Source organism: Alosa pseudoharengus, unplaced genomic scaffold (genome assembly GCF_046254945.1).
Source record: "Alosa pseudoharengus isolate Yale_2024_CS ecotype anadromous, Long Island Sound unplaced genomic scaffold, YU_APseudo_1.1 YU_APseudo_1.1_scf_7, whole genome shotgun sequence".
NCBI lineage: Eukaryota > Metazoa > Chordata > Actinopteri > Clupeiformes > Clupeidae > Alosa > Alosa pseudoharengus.
The window spans coordinates 22,955,656-22,978,932 of NW_027468859.1; the positions used below are offsets into that span (position 1 = coordinate 22,955,656).

At 43.4% G+C, this 23,277-nt stretch overlaps 3 protein-coding genes across 9 annotated transcripts in view; 2 read left to right on the plus strand and 1 right to left on the minus strand.

Moving 5' to 3' along the window:
* Positions 1-282: 282 nt before the first annotated feature.
* hnrnpub (heterogeneous nuclear ribonucleoprotein Ub) lies at positions 283-15,073 on the plus strand. Its single transcript, XM_076273060.1, has 14 exons — positions 283-959; positions 2,278-2,392; positions 5,434-5,507; positions 6,878-7,017; positions 7,297-7,396; positions 7,812-7,924; positions 8,896-9,159; positions 9,356-9,475; positions 9,657-9,785; positions 10,243-10,411; positions 10,561-10,848; positions 11,275-11,600; positions 11,965-12,060; positions 12,438-15,073. The coding sequence occupies exons 1-14, from the start codon at positions 452-454 to the stop codon at positions 12,486-12,488; spliced, it is 2,493 nt and encodes an 830-aa protein (XP_076129175.1). The 5' UTR covers positions 283-451; the 3' UTR covers positions 12,489-15,073.
* An 873-nt stretch (positions 15,074-15,946) lies between these two features.
* On the minus strand, positions 15,947-17,467 carry lft1 (lefty1). The gene is made up of 4 exons (XM_076273008.1): positions 17,191-17,467; positions 16,789-17,032; positions 16,439-16,678; positions 15,947-16,265 (listed from the first exon to the last, which is right to left on the minus strand). Exons 1-4 carry the CDS (start codon positions 17,465-17,467, stop codon positions 15,947-15,949), a joined length of 1,080 nt encoding a protein of 359 aa, XP_076129123.1.
* A 3,689-nt stretch (positions 17,468-21,156) lies between these two features.
* cdc42bpab (CDC42 binding protein kinase alpha (DMPK-like) b) overlaps positions 21,157-23,277 on the plus strand; it is a 65,743-nt gene continuing 63,622 nt past the window's right edge. For all 7 annotated transcript variants that reach the window (XM_076272977.1, XM_076272982.1, XM_076272978.1 and 4 more), the window contains exon 1: positions 21,157-22,122. In XM_076272977.1, the coding sequence (XP_076129092.1) occupies positions 21,945-22,122 (178 nt within the window). In that variant the 5' untranslated portion in view covers positions 21,157-21,944. The remainder of the gene's footprint in view (positions 22,123-23,277) is intronic.

Sequence of the window (23,277 nt, forward strand, 5' to 3'; positions counted from 1 at the left end):
CTAGTAGGCTGAAATATAATTTCGCCCCCACGACAAAAATGAGAGGAAGGTAGGAGGTCTACGTATAAATGATCTGTTAATGTTTTAAATAATGACATTTGCCACGTTGAGCATAAACAAAATATATAATGAGGTCATCGCATTTAAAAGCGAGTTATACTTGCAGGAAATCTTTTGCACATCTACAGGGCTAAATACGGTAATTGGCGCTGAACGTAGCCCCTCCCTGTACACACAAACAGGGTAGGTATATGACCACGACGCCGTGCGTTGTCTTTGCCGGGTGAAGGGAGACGTGCGCAGTTGGTGCCTTTCGGCGCAGCAGAAAAATAAGGCGGCCTTCTTTCATGTAACGACAACGGCTCGTGCACAGACCAGTTTCCTGTAATTTGAAGACTTATCAGTGTTGGTTTTTATTTTGGTGAAATATTGTTCGATTCAAAACGGAAACATGAGTTCGATAAATGTAAAAAAGCTGAAGGTAAACGAGTTGAAAGACGAACTCAAAAAGCGTCAGCTTTCAGACAAGGGACTGAAGGCCGAGCTAATGGACCGGCTACAGGCCGCGTTGGATGAGGAGGCCCTGGCTCAAGACGATTCCGTAGGACAGGCTGCTGAAGAAAACGGGGCAGATGGTGGGGACGGTGAGGCGAGTTTGCAAGATGAAATGAAGGAGGAAGAAGACCATGTCATCTGTGAGGGCATGGAGGCCGAAGACGAGCAAGGCGATGATGGCGATGATTGCGTTGAGGCGGACGAAGGTGTTGAGGCGGACGTAACAACGGCGGCTGAAAATGAAGACGTGGGCGACCAAGAAGATTTTGACATGGGTGGTGCAGAGGAGGAGGACGACGACGACGTACTCGGAGAAGAGGACGATGCGATACTGAAAGAGGACGACGATGAGGTGGATAAAATCGACGAAGAAGATGGTGAGCCGGAATCTCAGCCAGCAGAGGGTGAGTCTCCATTTAAAATTTTAGCTGAAGCGCTTGGGATCACGTGTGTCTGTTGCGCTTGGTTTGTATGGAGCCGGTAGATTCCGGGCTCATGAGGCTAATGTTGGTCCACCCGATTTATTTTAGTGATTGCAAACTTGGCTTTGTGTTGTTGTTGGGCCGCATGTCTTTTCAATGGCAGAAGGTTGAACGCCGTGGAATCCGAAACATTTGGTTCGTATTTACTGTTTCAATACTAGCTAATGCTAGCTATTATCCACATCAGTGGCCGTTGCTGCTTAGCTTTAGCTATTGTTGCAAAGTCTGCTAGCTAGTTCTAATGAGGTCATAGGCTAACTGACGAGTTCGGCTGGTTCGAGTTAAGGTAACGTTAGCTAACGTTAGATAGCCAGTCATTTGTGTCTTGAATTTTATAGTTAGCCAGGGTAGCTAGCAAAAGTAATGCTATCCTAGCTATGATGAATACACGGAATGCATTAATATGTCTAAAGTAACGTTATGTAGCAAGTATTTTGTGTCCGCCGAAGAGTAACTAGGGTGGTCGGAGCTAAGAATATAATGGCTAGGCTAGCAGCTAGTTAGCATGGACGAAATGAACGTTGCATGAATTATCAAGTTGCTAATGTTAGCTAATCGGGCTGGATTGTCCCAATGCTACCTCCGTGTGTTAGGTGTGCCATATGTTGTGTATTTGGACGGACTATGTTATTTCCCATATGATTTAACCTTTGCTAGGTCCAAACAAGTGCACATGTACATGTAAGGTAGCGCTAGCGTTAGCGTGAACTGCCCAAGTTTCGGTTTCACCAGTCTCTAATGTTGCCTAAATGCGTTTCTTGAGTAGCTTGTTTCTCAAAGCATTTGTCTAACGTCAATTAAAACGATAGCTCCTACTCATCACGTTAACGTGCCTTGGTAGGTATTTACCCGGTGTCTAAGTTAATCGACCAGTTTTGTTTAAAGACTGACATTAGTCATTCCTTGAACGGAGTTCCCGAAGTGCTAAATCTCAGGACATTTATCGAAGAACAGTAGGCCTATCCTTGATTTCAATCAGAACTGCCCTTGGGTTAACGTTAGCTGTCAAGCTAACTCATGTATTTGGTCAAACAAAGTAACCTACTCTACGGTAGTTATGCTGCCTAACGTTACTGAAGGCAATGTTATATGTGTTGATAATTAATATCTGATCAGAAGTGGTCGACTCGCTTTAACTTCAGGTGGAGTCCGAGCACTGGCTTTGAAGTCGTGTGGGCCACCCTAACAATAGGGTCCAACACGGTGGAGCACCTCATTACTCTTTGTTTTATTTCCAAAGGGGATGCGGACAAAGACACCAATGCTGATCAGAAGAATAAGAAGGGTGTTAAGAGACGCCGAGAGGAACATGGAAGGGGCTACTTTGAATTTATTGAAGAAAGCAAATACAGCCGGTAAGGATGGGAACGATGGCCTTCGTTATCCTTGAAGCGCCACATTATATTAATGCGTTGGCACTAAGCGTCATCGCTTTTTAAAGACATTTTTGCAAAAAACTTATGTCTTTACATCATAAAATCTACCTCAACAAGAGTTAAATGGAGACATGTTTGAGGCTCATCCCTGGCTTGTAATAACCCTTACCCTTATGTACCATCAGACAAAAAAGCTTGCACATGTTAGAAATTGGCGCATTTGAATGCACCAGTAATGGTCATTGTTCCTCATGCATTGTTTTTGGCAGACCTTTTATTGTATGCGCATATGGTGACGCAGATCATACCGCTTCAACTCGCTCAGAGAATGACAATAGGGCGGCAGCTGGACTTGGGAACGCAAGGGCTGGGAGGGATTGAAAGAGCACTCTGTATTACCGAGTCATGTTGTAGGGCGCATGTTTTGGGGGAACTGGTCCGTGCGAGTAAAATGTTGATGGGGCGGGGATGGACTAACTTCGGAGCTTCCAGTGTTCGCTCAACGATGTTCATGATGTGTTCATTTTGTACCATGCATGATATGTATTTTAACATTTTTTCCCCCTCTCATAACAGATTTCGACTTTTGCATTTACAGGTCATGTAAAGATGATTTTACTATGTTTTAACCTCATTTCCTGTGTAGTTCGCTGACCTAGTATCCTTTCTTTAGTCATCCAGCCATTTATTCCATTGTAAATCAGGGCCTGGGGCATTCAGTAAACTAGTCTGAGCTGATAACCATATGCCAGTTGACTGAAAGAGTAGAATCTCTGGAGACTGCCCTGTTTGCTGAAACCTAGAAGTATCACCCATGCTTCACTAGCCATGATTAAAAAAAGCACAAAGCTTCATTCTGTATAGAGGATGCTAGGGCTGGGACAATGCATCGACGTAATCGATGACGTCGATGCAAAAAATACGTCGACGCAAAATATGAGCGTCGATTCATCAAGCATAACATGTGCTGCTAAATATTTTTAATTTTACCACTTCAGTGTTTTCCATACGTTGACTAATCTGTGGCTGGGCCCCACAAAATCAAAACCAGCCACCACACATTGATGTTCTATGTTGTAGGCCTACTATTTAAATTAAAGATAAGATAAAATAATTTCATTGAGCTGCACTTTTTACTCACACAGCCTTTCCTCGCCCCGCCCGCTCTCTCTCGTAACGAGCCCGCTGCTCCTCCTCTGCATGTGCATTTAACAAAATATTCACGACTGTTGAAGGATTGTTGTTGCCACATAGAAGCACTGCATAGACCACAGTGGGCTGAATTGCTATTAAATCCGCTTAGCATCGTGACCATGCTGCGCAAATTTGTTCAAAACTGCTGCGTTAAAGTAAACTCTGCTAAGGTCTTATCACAACATAGTTTAGTCTCCTCAATGTACTAAGTTAAGTTACAGTATGCAATCAAGCAGTATCTCAATGCTAACGTTAGAATACTGTTTGGGTGTCAAGTTTAGCATGCTTACTTGCAGCTGCTTGTATTCGTTATGCAGGGCTCATTTTATTGACTCTGAATGTTTGCAAAATCCCGATGTAAATGGAAAAGTGTTTTCCAAGACTCAAAAGTGCTTGTCCAAAGGAGAAGTACGAACCGTTATTTGAACTAACTACCTTATGAATTGCATCCACACATCAGCAGCCTTTTAACTGTGTTAACGTTAATTGCAAGGATTCCCACACGAACGTCTTAAAATGACAGGCACTCAATTAGACATACATACACTACTGAAATGTATTGAATGCTACCTCTGACTAAGAATGCATTACTTTGCACTTGTATAGTCTTTTATTTTGGAATCTTAATAGCAATAAACATATATTGCAATGTTAAAGAATTCATGTTTTTTTCATTCAGATATGTAAATAAACATGTATAAGTTGCTATTAGTGAATTAATGGGGAGATAATCGAATCGGACTGAAAAAATGAATCGTTAGATTAATCGATGCATCGAAAAAATAATCGTTTATCCCAGCCCTAGAGGATGCCCTTCATTAGATGTTGTGGTCAGTGTAAGGTAAGTAAACAAATACCTGCTCTGATTTGCCCCACATTATGAATCCCAACACTGTATTCTTCCAGATTAACATGCTGGCAGAATTCAGGCTGTGAAATTGACACTGTCTGGCTAAGCAGAATGAGTCATTACAAAACTATGCTGCTGCTGTGGTTTTGACGACTGGTTTGTTTTCAGGAGCTCATCTGATGTGTTTTGCCAGAAAACCATGGGTAGCAGGCACACTGTAAATGTTTATGTGCTGGTTTTATAAACCAAACATGCTGCAATAGAGGCCTGTCCATTGACTTATTTGCAACACCCCCCTTGCCTCATCCCCAGCTGTTGAAAAGATAAACACTCCTCCTTCATGGTCGGCATCTGCCACTCTACAGTCTCATGCAGGCTGGCTATCTGTCATATTTGACTCGGTGGAGAGTTCTGCCACTTTTCTCTGTGGGTGAGTTGGCCACCCTGAGGACTCGTGTCCCTTTTCTAGCTTCGGATGTTTCCACTCAAGCACTGACCTTTCCCGGAAAGAGCCGCTTGCGGGGAGTTAAATATATCCTCAAGACCTTTAGAGAACTAGCCGGACCAGCTGGCGTCAAAGGCCAACGCCTCCGAAGGATTTGAGATGCCATCTGTTTTGTTTTTTTTGTATCATTTTTTCCCCGCTCTTCAGCAGTGTATTGCTGTCCCCCCCCCCCCCCCCCTTTTCATTTTATAAAGGTTGGCACCACCCGGATCTGGTAAGCAATTGGCAGCATCACTGAGAGCCGCCTACATTTTACACACACATTATGTTTTGATGGAGAAGCAAGCAAACATTGGTATTCTCTTGTTACGACTCCCTACTCTGATCCTCCCGCCCCTGAGCAGTCATCCTCCTCCCTCTGGGCGGGTCAGTCTGCCACTGCCCCCCACCCCCACCCCCTCCCCTCACACACACAGAGGGCTAAAGCCCTCTTCTCATTCTGAATGGCCATTCCTGTCTCTCTTTTTGCAGTGCAAAGTCCCCTCTGCCCCCATTGGAGGAAGAGGATGAAGAGTTCGACGACACTCTGGTCTGTCTGGATACACGTAAGTGATGCAAGCGTGACAGGTTTGTAGGGAGTGAAGGTGGGAGAGATGGAGGAGCACTCACTAGGCTGCTCAATAGTTTAAAAGGGCTTGGACTTCCAGAGGAGGAAGGCAAGCCTGAGAGGTTTGTAGGGAGTGTGAGGGTGGGAGAGCTGGAGGAGCACTCACTAGGCTGCTCAATAGTTTAAAAGGGCTTGGACTTCCAGAGGAGGAAGGCAAGCCTGAGAGGTTTGTAGGGAGTGATGGTGGGAGAGATGGAGGAGCACTCACTAGGCTGCTCAATAGTTTAAAAGGGCTTGGACTTCCAGAGGAGGAAGGCAAGCCTGAGAGGTTTGTAGGGAGTGTGAGGGTGGGAGAGCTGGAGGAGCACTCACTAGGCTGCTCAATAGTTTAAAAGGGCTTGGACTTCCAGAGGAGGAAGGCAAGCCTGAGAGGTTTGTAGGGAGTGATGGTGGGAGAGATGGAGGAGCACTCACTAGGCTGCTCAATAGTTTAAAAGGGATTGGAGTTCCAGAGGAGGAAGACTGACTTCCCGAGCCGCTCAAGCAGTGAAAGAATGTCTCCTTTTATTCCGTAATTAGTCTTTCAGGATTTAAACGGATTCTGGGCAAAGCTACATTCCTTAGATGTTGAAAGTGTCCTTATCTGTGTTAGACATGTTGGACAGCTGTCTTGTAAACTTGTAGTTTTGTTAGGCAACCTCTTCTTGAGACCTGTGTGCACTGTCCACTCTGTGGTGCCTTTCATAGTACATATCACAAATGCAAATGAATCTGCCATCCAACTGCATTATATCTCTGCCGACAGAAAAAACTTTAGCACCCTGAGGCACCCTTTGGGAGAGAATTCTCAAAATGGCTCTAGGGCACCCAGTTCTCCTTAATGATTATCTGTGGCCTAAATAATGTCTGTTCCGCCCAAGCAAATTGGTGAAAATGTGTCAATAAATAGGCCAGCTAGCTAGGATTAGTCCTTTCAACATGCCACAACTTTGCGATAATGCGCTGGAGGTTTATCACCTCAGGCTTGGGGTGAAGCGAGTGCAAAGGTGAGGCCCTTACAAGGAAGCACCTGTTCATGGCAGAAGCGAAAGCTTTACTGTACTGGGCTACCTCATGGCAAAAGTTCTAGAAAAGCCCCAGTGCAAAGAAATTAGCACAGTTATAGGAGTTTAATACTTCGCACCATTTCTTTGATCTTCAGTTCATCAGTTACCATTTTATAGATGTTCAGATGCGGTGCTATCCTTTAGAATCTTGGATTTGTTAAATTAGCCATATCTAGTAGCAGATAATCCATCTTTGCCATTTGTATATGGAATGTAGTAGCGGTTTGGCTGCTGTGAACATCTTATATTTTGCCATATCCAGACAACTGTGACCTGCACTTCAAGGTGTCCCGCGACCGTTACAGTGCCTCCTCCCTCACCATGGAGAGCTTCGCCTACCTGTGGGCAGGTGGCAGGGCTTCCTATGGCGTGGCCAAGGGCAAGGCTGGCTTTGAGATGAAGGTGATGACCAATTTCCTCAGTGGACAATATAGACTATCTATCTGAACTGAGCTGACCCTAATAATTGTGGCCAGTTTGTCATAGTTTTAGTGATTCATTTGTTAACTTGACAGACTACAACTGGTATAATTCTGGCTTCTTAATTAAAATAATGGGAGGCTAATTTGCGTGCATATATTTTTACATTTTTTTTATTAATTTATTTTTTATTTTACCATTGTTATTTACCTTTGTAACAATATCCTAACTTTTATCATGCTTGTTGTGACTTGTCTCCAGGTCATTGAGAAGATTCCAGTGAAGCACATCTCCAGCAAGAACCTTGACATCCATGAGGTGCAGGTGGGGTGGTCCCTGGCTAATGGCAGCCTTTTGTTGGGTAAGTGAGCTCTGGAGAATGGTGAAACTCCCCCTAGTGGCCATTGAGCAATAACACTAATCCAAAAAACAGCTGACTAGTACAGATGTTGGCCAGATATGTCAGTTACTCTGTAAGGCTTAGTTTATAGTTAATGGCATTCATTTGTGTGATTAAGTACGTAAAGAACCATCAACTTGTAATGTGTAAGACTGAAATTGATTTAAAATCGTTTTAGATAAGGACAAGCTACAGTTCGGTAATAAAGCTAGCACAGCACTGTTATTCAATTAGCTTGCAGCACTTAAATGGTGACCTGTATTGGAGTTGCTGTATTTTGGCTGATTGAAGAAGCTTATCTTGATTTTCTTCACTAATTTAAGCCATGGTAATGTTTTGAGGAGGGAATAACTGACAGTCCTGATTGGTTCTCCAGGTGAGGAAGAGCACTCTTTTGCTTATTCTGGGAAGGGCAAGAAAACCACCAACTGCGAGACTGAGGACTACGGCGAAGCCTTGGATGAGAATGATGTTGTCGGCTGCTTCATCGTAAGGATCAATTTTTTTTTTTTTTTTTTTTTTTTTTTTTTTTTTGCCTTTGCCTTATCAAGGCAGTTTAGAAGATGATGGGTTTAATCTCTGAACACTTCATTTTTAACAGATCCTGATTATATGGGTAGTATATGGGTCCCTAATTTGAATGATGGGCAAAGTGCAAAATCTCAAATTTTATTTAATTAAATTAGCTTAAAGAATAAGAAATGTATTTCAATTAATCATAAAATGGCTCTGATATGTCACTAGACATTAAAGGGACACCAGGCAACGTTTTCATGTTAATTACTCATCTTCGTAAGTCGGTATATGGTTAAATGACTCGTTACAGGGTGAATGAAGACTCTCGCCCGCCCCTACTGCCTGTAGGAATCGATCAACAGCACCGCTGCTGGAAAATTTTCTAGGGGAAACACTGTGTCATGTTGTGTTTTGGCCTGATGCGCCACCCTCCACCTATCTACTAATCACAAAGTCAGTAGTGTTTCGGCATCCGGGTTGGCAACGTCGAGTCAGGGGGGAGGGGATACACCGCTCTACAGTAATTTGAAAGTGATTGCAGTACCAGTTTTGGGCACAATCTTGCATATGGTTCCTTTAATTTATATTTAATCTTAACTGCAAATGTATTTGCCGTTAAGATCTTGCCCATGTTGTTAAATTACCTAACATTGATGAGTCCGCTCAAGGCACTCGCATGCCACACAATATCTTTAGTTCATGCACAAGAGCTTGACTTGATAGATTTAGCTTTTTTCCCACCATTTTAATGTGGGCTCAGGAAGCTATAGCATCTGATTGAAACACAAAGGGTGTTGTCCGTGACATGCAAAAGTTGTACCTTGATATGATATTCTGCAAGGAATATTTATGTATACCACTATGATCTGTATGGTGACAAGGGGAATAAATTCTATATGCATAAGGATAATGTGGTTTTTTTTTTTCTGTTTTTGTTTTTTAAGAACTTTGATGGTGATGAGGTGGAGCTGTCCTTCGCTAAGAATGGTAAAGACCTGGGTGTGGCCTTCAAGGTCAGCAAAGAGGCTCTGGGAGACCAGGCCCTTTTCCCACACGTCATGTGTCACAACTGTGCGGTGGAGTTCAACTTCGGCCAGCTGGAGACGCCCTGCTTCCCCCAGCCCGACGGTTTCCCCCTCCTGCAGCAGGTGGCTCTCGGGGACCGCGTCCGCGCACCCAAGGGGCCGGCCACCAAGAGCGAATGCGAGGTACCCTTAAACACACACCTTTTGAGCTCAAGAATGAACACACTCTTCAGTGGTTATCATGGCTTTGAGTGGTCTTCATCTGTAAAAAAATAAAAAATGCTTGTTGCTAGTGATTCGACAATGGTTTCGATATTATGTTCTGTGTGGGTCCTGAATCAGGGTTGAAAAGCATAATCTGAAGTGTTTGTGTGTGTAGGTGATCATGATGGTGGGCCTCCCTGGATCAGGCAAGACTGTGTGGGTAAAGAAACACATGGAGGAAAACCCCGGCAAATACAACCTACTGGGCACCAACACCATTCTGGAGAAGATGATGGTAAATTCATTATTTGAATTCATAGTATTTAGATAACAGGGAGGTGTGTACGTGCACATACTCTGTCCAGTGAGTTGTTGCTGTCTTCAGTCCAAGTAAGAGTGTTTTATGAACTCATTTAGTGCTGAAAAGTATTTAAGGCAACTTGCAACTCAGTCCTTTTTTCTCTGCACTGATTTAGATTGGCAGTCTGAAGCGCCAGAATAAGGACGTCACAAAGCTCACAGCCATCTCCCAGCGTGCCCCTCTCTTCCTGGGCAAGTTCATTGAGATTGCCGCCCGCAAGAAGAGGAACTACATCTTGGACCAGGTAAGGAGCTGTGTGAGAAGCCCATGAGTTGCTCTACCTTCTAGTGTGAATTTCAAACAAAAAACGATGAACTTAAAAAATTCCACACAATGATCATCGTTGTTGATGTTTCCATCTGAAAGTCATTGAAGGCCATACTGAAACTATTGTTGTCATATATATAATTCAGTTAAATCAGTTACTTGTTTTGCTGAGTTGACATCAGCATTTTGGCTATAGAGAGTAGTGTAGAGTATACAGCCCTGAATAGAGTAGTTAGTAGGCAGGCTACATTTTAGGGAAGACTCCAAATCGGTGTTGTAATGGCTCATTAAGTGCTGTTGACAAGAGCAGAGCTGGTATTTTTAATTGAATCCTTTCGCTCTGTGTCAAAATGGTTCATTAAGTGCTATTAACCATAGCAAAGCTGGTGTTTGAGTAAATCCTTCCTCTAACTGTCTCTCTGCGTCCTCCCCAGACCAACGTCTCTGCCCCTGCCCAGAGGAGGAAGATGTGCCTGTTCGCCGGCTACCAGCGCAAGGCAGTCGTGGTGTGCCCCACTGACGAGACCTACAAGGAGAGGACACAGAAGAAGGCCGAGACGGACGGCAAAGACGTGCCCGAACACGCCGTGCTCAAGATGAAGGGTAGGCATCAGCTGCGCGGATTTCAGAGATGCTTATTTAAATTGTTTTCTCCTCTGCTATGGGGGATCAAAGACTCCTTTTTTTTTTTTCTCCTCGTCGTTGTTTTACTTTTTCACTCACTTGTTCCCTTTCCTTTCCTCTTTGGTCAGGCCTCTACGCCTTGCCCGAGGTGGGCGACTGCTTCACTGAGGTGACCTACGTGGAGCTGGAGAAGGAGGAGGCCACCAAGGTGCTGGAGCAGTACAAGGAGGAGAGCAAGACTGCGCTGCCCCCAGAGAAGAAGCCCAACCAGGGGGCCACGACCCCGAAGAAGGGCGGCCAGCCGCGCAACCGCTCGGGGAAGAACCGCGGTGGTGGTGGAGGCGGCGGAGGAGCTGGAGGCCAGCGTGGCGGCGGAGGCCGCGGTGGATTCCAGAACCGAGGCAACTTCAGAGGAAGTGAGTTCAGTGTTTCCCGCAGAATTAAATTCCATTTGTGGTGGTTGGTTTGCAGAATTAACTTGGAATACAACAGTTTTTAACAAATTAGCACAGCGTGGTTATGATGCTAACCAGATTTAAGAACAATTTAGTACAACCTGGAAAATCATTGTGTGGTGGTCAATGTTGATATTGTGGTGGGCCGCCACAAAAAAGTTAATGTATGGGAAACACTGGAGTTCCTAGTGGTGGACCAGATGGTGGTCTGGCACCTTATGGTTCAAAGTTTTCTTTTTGGAATCATGCTTGAGCCAGACAATCCTATTCTATTAGATGTAGAAGATGCATTTGGTGCTATTGTATTTCCACTGAGCTATACCAGTGTGTACAATCTATCTGTATGAAGGTCATATACTCACCTGTTCACCCTGTTTGCCTGTTCAGTGCCTGGACCTCGTGGTGGCTTCAACCGTCCACCCAGAGGCTTCCTGCCTCCAGCAGCCTTCCGAGGGGGCTTCAACAACCGCGGCAACTTCAACCGGAGCGGTGGTGGTGGTGGCGGCATGCCCCACCGTGGTGGTGGTGGTGGAGGAGGAGGTGGTCGCCAGGGAGGACCCATCAGGAACAACATGGGCGGTATGGGAGGCAACCGGGGCAGACCCATGCATCATGGCGGCGGCGGTGGTGGCCCAATGCACCGAGGCGGAGGTGGTGGCGGCATGAACCGCGGGGGAGGCGGTGGACCCAACAGAGGAGGAAACTACAACCAGGTGAGTCGGAAAACAACCTACAACCAGGAGACGGAAATGTGTGAGGGAAAGAAGGGGGAGAGAATTCTGAAATTCTATAAGGGAGCGGGTTGAAAGATTGGTGGCAGGTATACAAATACAGCGTCTTTGGTGTAGTCCGAATGACTCGGAATACTTAAACGTGTAGATGGACTAGTATACAGATCTGTTTGACTAAACAGGTGAATTTCAGTTGGCTATTTGAGTTGCTTGATTACTGTCTGTAGTTTTGCCAGGTGGTTCCCCCCACCCCCCATATTTATGTCATTAAAAATGCTCTTTGGCTTGAAATGCATGCCTTGGTTATGAGCCATTATCTCAAATTGCGTTGTGCTTGTACTTTAAGTTCCGGGGAAGGGGCGGCAACCAGCATCGTGGCAACAAGAACGGCAACTTTGGCATGAACAAAGCCCAGGCCTTCAACCAGAGCTGGCAGCAAGGGGTAAGTTGGTGTGCATGCTCATGTAGGCTTTCATCTTTGTGGATTCATAGACCCCTATCTTTCTGCCTTTGCTACTTTCAAATCAAAAGTTGTGCAGGCTTAGAGTTGATTATCTTGTCACATTATACATTACTAGTGCAATGCCTGCACATGCCATTGAAAACCCGTAGCCCAATTAAATGCCTGCAGGTATGTCTGCGTTAAAAATAGGATCGGGAAAACCTCATTTACCACCACCATCTGCAGTGTGTCCCTGGAGTTAACAGTCTATTATGTGACCCTCAGCCTTTAGAGCTGAATCCCATGCTCAGTCTGTTGGTGGAAATGTGTCTGTCTCCCCCTGCTGGTGCCTAACCTTTCTGCTTGTGTGATTCTAGTTCTGGAATCAGAAGCCATGGAGCCAGCAGTACCACCCTGGATATTACTGAGAGCTTTCTCTCAGAGACTGGTTGCTTTAGTGGAAGCCTGCTCACCCTGCCTGATCCATGGAGATCCCCCCTCCTTGGTCTCCACATCTCCGTTTATTCCTTTGCTTTTTTCCTTTCGTTTTATAAGTCTGCTTTTAAATTCTGTAAAAACCCATAAATGGAGGAGGGAAACGCATTCCACAACTTTCAGGAGGAGAGCCTGGTCTTCTCTCTCTCTCTCTCTCGCTCTCTCTCTCCCCTCTTCTATGCACCCCTAAATCCCTCTCTCCCTCCAGAGCAGAATGGTTTCACCTTCTTTCTGTTTTATTTTTGTACATTTTATTGGATTTTTTTTTTTTTTTTTATAAAGAAAACCCCACCCCTTTTATCCAGCAAAACAACAAGCCCCACAGCGTCCACTGTGTGTTTGTGTGGGGGGGGTGGGGGTGGGTAATGCTTTGCAAGAATTTCAGGGTTGTGCATTTTATGCTGTACTGTCATTTTTATGAAATGTAAATTATTTTTCCCTTTTCATAGTTATCAGTATTGTACGTAAACCCCTTATTTTTTGAAACACTTAAAAATCTCCCCCGAATTTAAACCTCCCATTTTTAAGTGCATGTTGCTGTTGTGGTTAAATTTAATTGGTAGTATTTCAGCAGCTGAGTTTGCCCGTGTTGTAACAGATGAAGGTGTGCCCTGCAGAAGTAGATTGCTCCTTTTTGTGTGCGAGTGTTTTTTGAAATATTTGTTTAAGAAAAACAATAATAATGTCAAGCCTGTTCTAGTTAAACTTTATAGGTTTACAAATAAACGGGTTACTTGCTTTTTTACAAACTTGAATGGCTGGTGACTGATTTGATTATTCATTTTTTAACAATAAACTTCAAAGGTGCTAGCGAGCCTTTGAAGGAAAGCCGTGCTGGTCCCATCCTTACCAGTAATGGGACCTGCCAACGATTACGTCTTCCTATTCTAAAACCATTAACAGGGAGGACTCAAGCAAATCAACCAGCTTTGATCAAAGAGTAAGGAGAAGAGACAAAAAATTGTTTATATGAATAGTGCAAAAATTCAGACTTGATACAGATGGCACATTTTTTTTTGTTTTTTTTAACACTATCATGTGAGGCATCCTACTGATGGTGTTTGAAATTAAGTATTTTATATGTAATTTCTCAGGAGTCATTGTAAATTGTTCACCTCTATCTACAGCAGGCTTTGATATTACAACAATTTTTACTTTTCACCAATTTCACAATCTGATTTTATTCGTAAGTAAACACTTTGCATCTAATGGAGGTCAGATTGTAGATAGGGTAGTGGAAGATTGGGCTGGCAGCAATAGCATTCAGGGGTTTATCTCCAACAGCAGCCAAAGTCACTTTTGGGTAGCTTTGATTCCAGATAGCTGCGGCCAGGGGCCGCCCCTACTCCGCCAAAGCTCAGCTCTAAAGTTAACAGCACTCTGAAGTTGGTCATATCCAGGGAAGAGTACAAATGTCTGTCAAAAGTACGATTAGCCACTCCCAAGGTTTTTTTGAAAATGAAAGCTGTTTAAATCCAGGTGTAGTTCCTGTCCTGTTTTGTCGGTCTCTCATTGATATGTATGACAGTGTGACATTTAAATGGAATGGAAAGTATTTGCAATTTATATAGTCTAATGAAGCTTCAATCTGATATTTGCACAAATTACTTGAGTAAATTAAGATATGTTTTATTTGATTCCAAGATGTTACTAATTCAGGAAGCATAACTGCACCCTCTGATGGGTGATGTCCGACCCATAGAAGGAAGTCTGTTTGTTTTGCCGGTATGATGGTTATTTGACTGCACTACACTGTAAAATGAGCAGGTTAGTATTAGATGCTGTACTTGTTTCCATGTCTAAATGTTAGGGTGGTATTGGACGCCCCCCTATCCATGGCAGCTATTTTTATATCGTAATTAGAGGCCAGTCTTTTAGAGAAACCTAGAGATTGGTTTGTCCAATCCTTTTCAAATGATCCTTTCAGTAACTTCACACACCTGTAGTAAGGTCTCTTCCTTTCCCCTGCTTAGCAATGCAATTTTATTCATCCTGGTTATTATCTCTGCAAGGGCTCAGTTGTTATACATCATTGTATTGCCTGCATTACATTCTATCAACATCATCTATAATCGTTTTATTCTGTAATGCTTTTATCCAAAGCAGCCGACAAGTATAGCTCTTTACCACGTTGTTGCGCCACTATTCTTGCAATACATGTTGGAAACTGGGCTCAGATTTGACTTCATGGACAACTGAATGTCTTTGAAGTAATGGAGGACATTGCGATATGCAGTGTCTCTCAGTCATCAATGCTGTTCCTATGGATAAGGACACGTTTCTCTGTTATATATGCTTGCAATGTCTGTTTGTGGGTTATTTGAGTTAACTTGGTAAGCTCCAACATTCAGGGCATCCAGAGCTGTTTTCCATGGACAGTGGCTATTATCCAGAGTAGTCTATACTCTTATATGTTGGTGTGAGATTGATGTATATTACTGTTACCACGTTCAACTATATCCCACTTGAAACCAGGACACTGCCTGGCACAGGATACAATAAACAGACGATCTAATCACTTGTCAAGTGTTTGAATTCTTTTCTCAGCTGTCTTTTATGATGAACCATCAGTGGCATCAGTACATTGCCTCGTTTTGCGTGTGCACCAACTTGGATAATAAATAATTTAGGAATTATAGACATGCAAATAAGTAGCTCCAAATCATGGTGAGCGTGAATATATTACACCATTATGCAGAAACTCATTCTGGTAGCTTAATATTTCCATTTACTTTGCCATTATGCCATTGTTAGACCTATCAGAAAAAAATTTAACACTTCACTAATCTGCAAATAGTTTCAGTTAGTTGTAAATTGGCTGAATATTAAGGTATAACATGTTGAATTAAACTGACTGTTTACAAATGGTTGACTTGCCAGACGAGTTTATGTACTATGTTAATTTGTTTCACTAGCTAGGCTGCGATCCCCAGTGTTATGTTAAAACATTATTTGCTCAGCTAAAGAGTACACAGAAGCTACATAAGCAGTTAGGGCGGCAAAGTGAGAAACCCTGCCAATTACAAATGAAGTATTAGAAAAAATTTGCATTTGACTCACCCCACTCGCAGTCTTACTCTGGGAAAGAAATACCAATACATCGCGTTTCAAAATGAAAAATAATTTATTTTCAAACATAGTGAAATATGTCACAAACTCATACTATGTACAGGTCAAAAATATAATCTGAGTATCATATATGTTTTTCATATGGCCCAATGGGCTTATAGGAACTTATCCCACTGACACTTGTTTGGTTATTTACAATTTCACGTCAAAGTGCTAGGATAAAGTGGTTCGCTCAAGAGCAGATTTTGTCCACTACCGTGATTTTTTTTTTACATTGAAGTACTTTAGGTTTGGTTTGCAGTTAAAATACAATGATATGCATTCATACAACAGAAACATTGTCCATTGTGCACCCACACTTCTCCACGATCATGTTGGGGAATTCTGCCACCTCGATCTCGGTATAGTCGCCCTTTTTGACCAGGTACATCATGGGCAATGGTGCGCTCTCAACCACGGCACATTTTCGCTCTCCGTAACCATAGTTGCGCTTGGGCTGCTTGCACCCTCCTGTGCACCTGAACGCCTGATATCCTGCTGGTTCGATGATCCAGTACTGGGTCCACGTAAGGGCACGGAAGTCAATGAAGTACTTTTCACGGCAGCATGTGTCTTTGTTGGCTTCGCAGTCGCCACTTGTCCTATAGAAGTAAAAAAACAAAAACACGTTTAAATTTAAATTATAAAGCACAGTATAGCGTAGCAGAGTAAAACGCAGGCTACACTGGGCCATGTATAGGGGGCGTCCAATACCACCCTAAAATGTATAAATGGAGACAAGTATAGCCTAGGCTGCATGTAAACTAAATCTTACCCAAATTCGTCAAGATTGAGTGTATAGAGAACCAGCTCCGGTGTTCCCATGGCGTTCTCGCCCGGGTCTTGGGTGGTAAAATGGACACCCTTTGCCATCTCCGCCGCGTAGCTGCCAGGTCTCTCGCCCTCGATCCACACCTCCAGGTGCATGGGCTTATTCTGCTGCGTTTTCGACCAATAATGGACAGCCTGAGTCACATCAAAGCTGATCCAGCCAGTCTCGTGGATGGGGATCAACCTGGTGAGATCATTAAAATGATTAATTGCATGCATTTCAAAACCGTAGCCGCGTAACGGCCAATACGCAAATGACGCGCGTCTACAGTCAAGAATCGTCTGCGCTCTTACCTTGAATCCACAACTGATGTTCTGTTGGATCCGTTTCCCATAACCTCCACCCAATAGATGGTGACCCTAGCGTTGTTCACTGGCCGATGGTTCTTTTTTTCTGGCATGGAATGCTTTCGCGGGGCTTTTTTGTACAGTTTGAGTTCAGCCATGGTCACCTCGCTGTTTTCTGGTATCCTTGCATCCATGTCAAACACTATCCGCTGACGAGTGGCATCAGAGTATATAAACTCACCAGAGATATCTGTTTTGTGAAAAGCAAGACAATCTTAGTACAAACAAAGGTGGAAAGGAAATAGTGATTCTATTACGCACAACTTTACTATTAGCATATTTAGTAATTGACACATACAATTTTAGCAGATGTTATAATTTCAATATGTTTTCTAAATGACTTCTTACCTGCATTTCCAGGGATGCCTCTCAAGATTCCAGCCAAGCTGGGCAGTGAGCGACGGCGTCTCTTGTTGTGTAGTTTTAGCATGGACAGGTACTTATTTTTGATGTGTGCCGGGATGACAAGGTTCTCCAGATCCCTCTTGTGGATTTTGGGTACCTCGTTGAGTCCCAGTTTTTGCAGCATCGCCTCCTTCATGTCATCATCGCTGAAACCCTCCACGATGGTCAGAAGTGCAAGGCAGAGAACGCAGAGGACGCAAGACGCACGGAGAAAAGCCATCACTTTCCGAAAGTCGTTGAACAGAGTTGCTCCTTGTAGTATCCGATTCTGACAGTGTGCTCTCGCCACACATTCTGACCGCGCTTATATGCTCGCGACGCCCTGGTCGTTCACACGTTGGCGCGGGGGAGGTGACCAACATCAGAGTGTATGAGGAACATGAAAGCCCGTCTCATGGGTACATTAAGCCGAATACAGTAGTACTACAAGAAGCATGATTATCATTTCAGGTTTGTTTTTTCATGACAGTAAATAAGCTTTTACATAATATCAGTAGATTTACATAGCAAATGTTTTTTTAAAGAGAATGTGTATATATTTCAAATAATTTATTCACACTGAACAGCTTCATATTCTTTACACTTATCATCAATATTGTTATTCTTAGAAATTATATTCTTCACTTTAAAGTTATTACACACAGACATTTGACCATATTTCCTCTCTCTCCTCTATGACCAGGGAGTTGGAGGTAAATTGTTTGACATAAAATGTTACCTCTGATTTAATTGAATACATCTTATTGAAATGGAAGAGATATCTTTAATACCATTTGGGATGTCTGCGCTTTGTGTGCATGCATAATAGTCTGCTATTGAAACTGCATTAAGATATTTAGCCAAAGGCAGGATACCAAAAATGTTTTCAGTTGTTCTGTTTCTGTTATTTATAACTCACTTTACTAACACATGAATGTAATGCTTATGATTTCAGGAAAGTTTTCATGTTTAATACACTCTATACCTTTGCAATAATGTTTCATTTCTGCAAGTGGGCCAGATTTGGACAAGTGGTTCCAGACATCTACTCCCCACTGCCCTCCCATATCAGTGGCCTCACCCTCCTGTCTAGCTTGCATATGTGTGTAACACCCTTGTCCCCACTGTGTACATTCCCCTGGAGGCTGTAAATCTGCCTCTGTCTGGCACAGGTCTGTCAGACTGGACATTTCTCTGAGGGCCCATATGAGCCTGTGTGTAGTCTCACAGCCATTTTATCATCGAATTTTGCACTCATCAAGCTTTGAGGAAGGCGGAGAGGGGAGGGAGTAACATGTGTTTGTGTGTTTGTATGGGCGACGTTTTTTTTGGGGGGGGAGGACTGTCGGGTGGATGGAGGGACGTATGGATTAAATGTTTATTCCAATTCAACCTCCCATTGTGTGCCCCTCCACAGATTAAAATTATTAGCCAAACAGACAGTTAATCCAGGGGCCAGGGATGGGGATGTGGATTGGGCAGGCTCTTCACAGGGTAGTGATTATCTGATGCCATTGCAGGATTTGCTGTCCCTTGTTTGGTCACACAAACATAAGAAGAGGAACTCTTGGCACTGAGGGGTCACTGTCTGAGGTTGTGTATTGGGCTTCTATTTGCCTTGAGATGTCAGACAGACCAAAGAGGGACACAGGAAGGACAGAGGACTGATGGCCAACTGGATAGGAACTGAAGCCAGGGAAATTCTATGAACCTGACACAGAATTGTATTATAATTTCATACCAAAATCATCAAAACCACACATCTCCCCCCAACAGGCTCAGAAATTGTTCACACAATATGAACGTAACACATTTGATCACAATATCAATTTCATGTTCCCACAGATCAGTTCAATGTCTTTGAGGATGAAAATGCTTCTTGACACGTTGCTTTTCTGATTTGTGACATGCACGCAAAGATCTGACCACCTTAAGATGCTGTTTAAGATCCATGGGCAATCTGTGATCATATAACATAAAAAGTTCATTAACATTTGAACCAAAAGTTTAAAAAAGACCCCTTCATCAATGGCATACAAGTCATTTTGACTAAACTCAGAGAAGTATTTCCCTTGTCTGTACTGCACAATACACATAAAGCTTTATATCTACATACATCAGTGCATTAGAACCCTGAATCATTGTGAGGTATGTGTCAGTCTTCTCCCCTTCCCATGCCAATTAGAGAAGCCCCTTTGTTGAAAACATGGCAGCTTGAATCAAAGGATAGAGAGATCCTGCAATCAACAACACACGTGTTAATTAACACCTCACAATAACATTAGAAAGACTGTACTAAATGTACAATTCTTCCTTGACTGTAAAAAAAACCTTGACCTCTGATAAGCAATAACAGACACCAGAAATTCACCTCCGCATTAGGCTACTAATTGATTCAGACATTGACATCCGACAATTGATGACACATGGCTCGTGTTACTGCGCGTAGTGTAGGCCTACGTTTCCATGTTAACATGCGCTGGTAAAGATTTTTCGGGTGGCGCTGGCACATTGACACCAACTTGCGGTTGGCAGAGTGTAGGCTACCGTCTGTGCATCGGTTATTAATCGTCATGTCAACTTCCTGCTGAAACTCACTATATCCCAACATCAAATATTTGAAGACATGAAAGCAGCGATTAGCACCTTATTAGCCTTGGTGTGGCAATTGTCAGATTGGAAGTAGGCTTGGGGTGTAATCACTTGGAGAGAGGAGGGGCTGAGGACGATAGGTTACATGTGAATGCAGTCACTTTGGCTGACGCGCTGCGGCTTTGATGCCACTATTCACAAATTCAGATGATGATGATGATGATAGTCAACTTTCATTTAGCTTCATGAAACAAAATTAAATAAACAATGTAGACTGGATAGATGGATACTCTCGCTGGCAGCAGGCGTTTTCAAAAGGTGAGCCCATAATGTGGCAGACTAAAATTATCAGTCTCAAAATTGAGATAGGCCTAAAGGTGGAGCATTCTCGTCTGATTCAGGTTAGGCTACTCCTAAAATGTTATCAGACAGACTCAACGACTTGTCTCAGTAGCCTACTCTAATCACGTTTTAAAAGGAAAGTGTAAAGCCCTGATTCAAGGTAACCTGCTATGATTGGGCTACCTTGAAAACGTCATTCAGCCACAATGTACTTAGTGTAGATCTACGTAAGAGGGCGCCAGGACTCAACTTTCTTATCCAGGCGGATCTCACTAGTTAAAAAGTGAAATGGCAGAAAATGGGCCTCATCAAACATGCTGGCAATCTGACAAACAGCCTGACCAATTAAGTTGTATGCTAGGCCTATTCTTTCATTAAAAAAAAAAACAAGTCTAAAAACCTCAATGCAGTCCAAAATTGTCTAATTACAGCCTAGTCTTATGAATACTACTACTAATAATAATAATTATATATACACACAATACCAACCAAAGGGTTTAAATGGAAAAGCGCAACTAAACAGTTTCTTTAAATCGTTTGGAAAATGTCCAGGTATAAAATAGGGTAGCCTATAGGCCTAGAATAAAACGAGATTATTTAGTCTAGCCTATAGGCTACAGTGTAGGCCTCACATGCAGAGAATTTCAGCGTTGAATTCTGTCGGGCACCAGGTGTCAGTGTGAGATAGCTCCACAAGTCTAGTGTAGGCCTACAGAAATGTCAGTTGAGCCATTTCATAGCCAAAATGGGATGGGGACCTACTGTTTAAAACAGCCTATTTCTAAACACTGTATCTTGCACGCACAAATAGTATGTCACAAGGGAGCGATGTCGGCCACATTCCTCAATGAACGGTTCCCGATCACCGACCACAGTTTCCATTCACACATTGCCAGTCCCCCCCCACACCACTCCCCTCACCCAAACCGTTTCCCTCCTCTCCCCGCAGCAGATGCTGTGACGGCGGTGTGTGACGGCCGCCATGATGAGCTTGGATTTAGCCTGCAGCAGCAAGCTGGAGCTGAGACGCAAGCCACCGACCGGGGGAGGCTGGGAAAGGCTGCGCTCTGAGTTGGAATGATCCACAGTATTTTTTTTCTCCTTGCAGATAGAGAGCCCCAGACGACGAGTCAACTATATTCGACGCTGTGTACAGTAAACGATGAAGATATTCTTCATTGCCTACCATTTTCAACTGAGAACGGGGTCGGCGAATGATTTGTGAAGAATGGAATTTAGAGGAAGAAACTAGCTGGGCTAAGCCTTTCGCCCTCTGTAGTCTTCACAGAGGAGGGGCATTGGGGCTTTGTAGCATTGCAGATCCTGAATTGATGCATTTTTTGGTTACTGCATAATGGATAACCACATATATCAGCAAATCGGAAGATCTTGTTGTATGTTTTGTAACAGGCATTAGTTTCCTTTGGATGATCTAGGTGAAGGATTGAAATAGCCTACGAAAGGAAATACTATCAGCAACTCAGTTACGTCAAAATCTGCCGGCCAGGGCAGGGTCGGCATTTGGGAAATCTCTCTTATGTCTCCAGGGAGAGTAAATTGGGGGAAATGAAGCCTCACGCACATTTTGCGTCCTCTACCGATACATTTAGACGAAGGGCGTCATGATTGATTACCTTTAGTTCGACAATCGCCTCTTCTCCTTGGAACTTTTTTTAAGGTGAGGTAGGCTGCTGTGTCTCTCACCGGTGCGGGTTTAGCATAGCCTATCACGGGCTATAGGTTGTAAATAATCCACTCATTTGCCAACTTAAAACATTTTAATCATGTCGGGGGAAGTGCGTTTGAAGAAATTGGAGAAACTGATTTTGGATGGCCCAGCTCAGTCCAACGGCCAGTGCCTCAGTGTGGAAACATTACTGGATATACTCGTCTGTCTGTATGATGAGTGCAACAACTCGCCCATCAGAAGAGAGAAAAACATTTTGGAGTTTCTGGAATTGGGTAAGATATTCTTTTTAACCCAAACGTTTGGTGCTGTTGTAGGCTAAAATAAACAACACGTGATGTGCTGTAACGCCAGAGTTCCATAACCCTGCTCTCTCACTGGGTTTATAGGGCTACATGGGTTCTCAGAACCGTCCATTCTGTTCTTCAGTCCATGGTTGAGTCTTGAATAATGTTTTGGTATGCGGAAACACTATCGCAACATTGTTGCGAATACACCTTTACCATTCATCTACCAATCAGTCCACAGCAATATTTTTTTTTGATCGAGGGGTAAAAACTGCGACCCTCCGCAAACTACTGCAAATCATGTGATTGTGCAAAAGAAAGAAAGTAAGAAAAAAAAAAAAACAGTATTGATGACATCATTGCTGGACTGGTTTGTGCATGAATGTGGAATGCAACCGACTCACCTTCTTTAGGCCTTCGGCTGTCGCTCTGACAGGCAAGGTGGAGGCTATGGTGTACTCTGCCAAGAATGACTTCAGTTTGACATTTCCCGTGTTGACACAGGGCACTAGGAAAGGGTGTTCATAATAATGGTCCTGTGCTCAGCTCCCAGACTCTCTGTGTAATTCTATCAGACACACTTTTCATGTGTTGCATGCACCATTCTTGTTGTTCTTTTCTCAAAATCATGTAAAACATTGCTGTTGACCTGCAGACGCCATAGGCCTACTGAACAGATACAACTCTGTCGCAGGTGGGCATGCACATCATGACCATGAAGCCTAGCTGTACTGGCTACTAGTTGCCCATCAAATGACTGTTTCATAATTGTAACTAGAGCGGACAAGTGCCTGGCAGACATTTAGAGGTTTTGCTTTCCATTGTTTGTTCTATATGGCCTAATTTTCTTTGGCTTGAAACGGGAAACCATCACATGTCCTGCAGCCATCAGGCACCCAGGAACAGGCCATGAACAGGTAGGGAACAGCTAAGGAACATGTAAACCTGCCTCACCCAACTCAAGCTCCTGACAGTATCAGCAAAGCAGTGAAATACTTTTTAATTTCAAAGGTATGATTCCATAGGAAAACAAGTCCTGTTGTTGCTTTCAGGTTTAGACTTGTGCTGGTTAGAATCTTGAGGGAAGTTCAGCAGCACAAGCACAACAGCAGCACATTATAGATGCTTGTGCAGACATTGAGG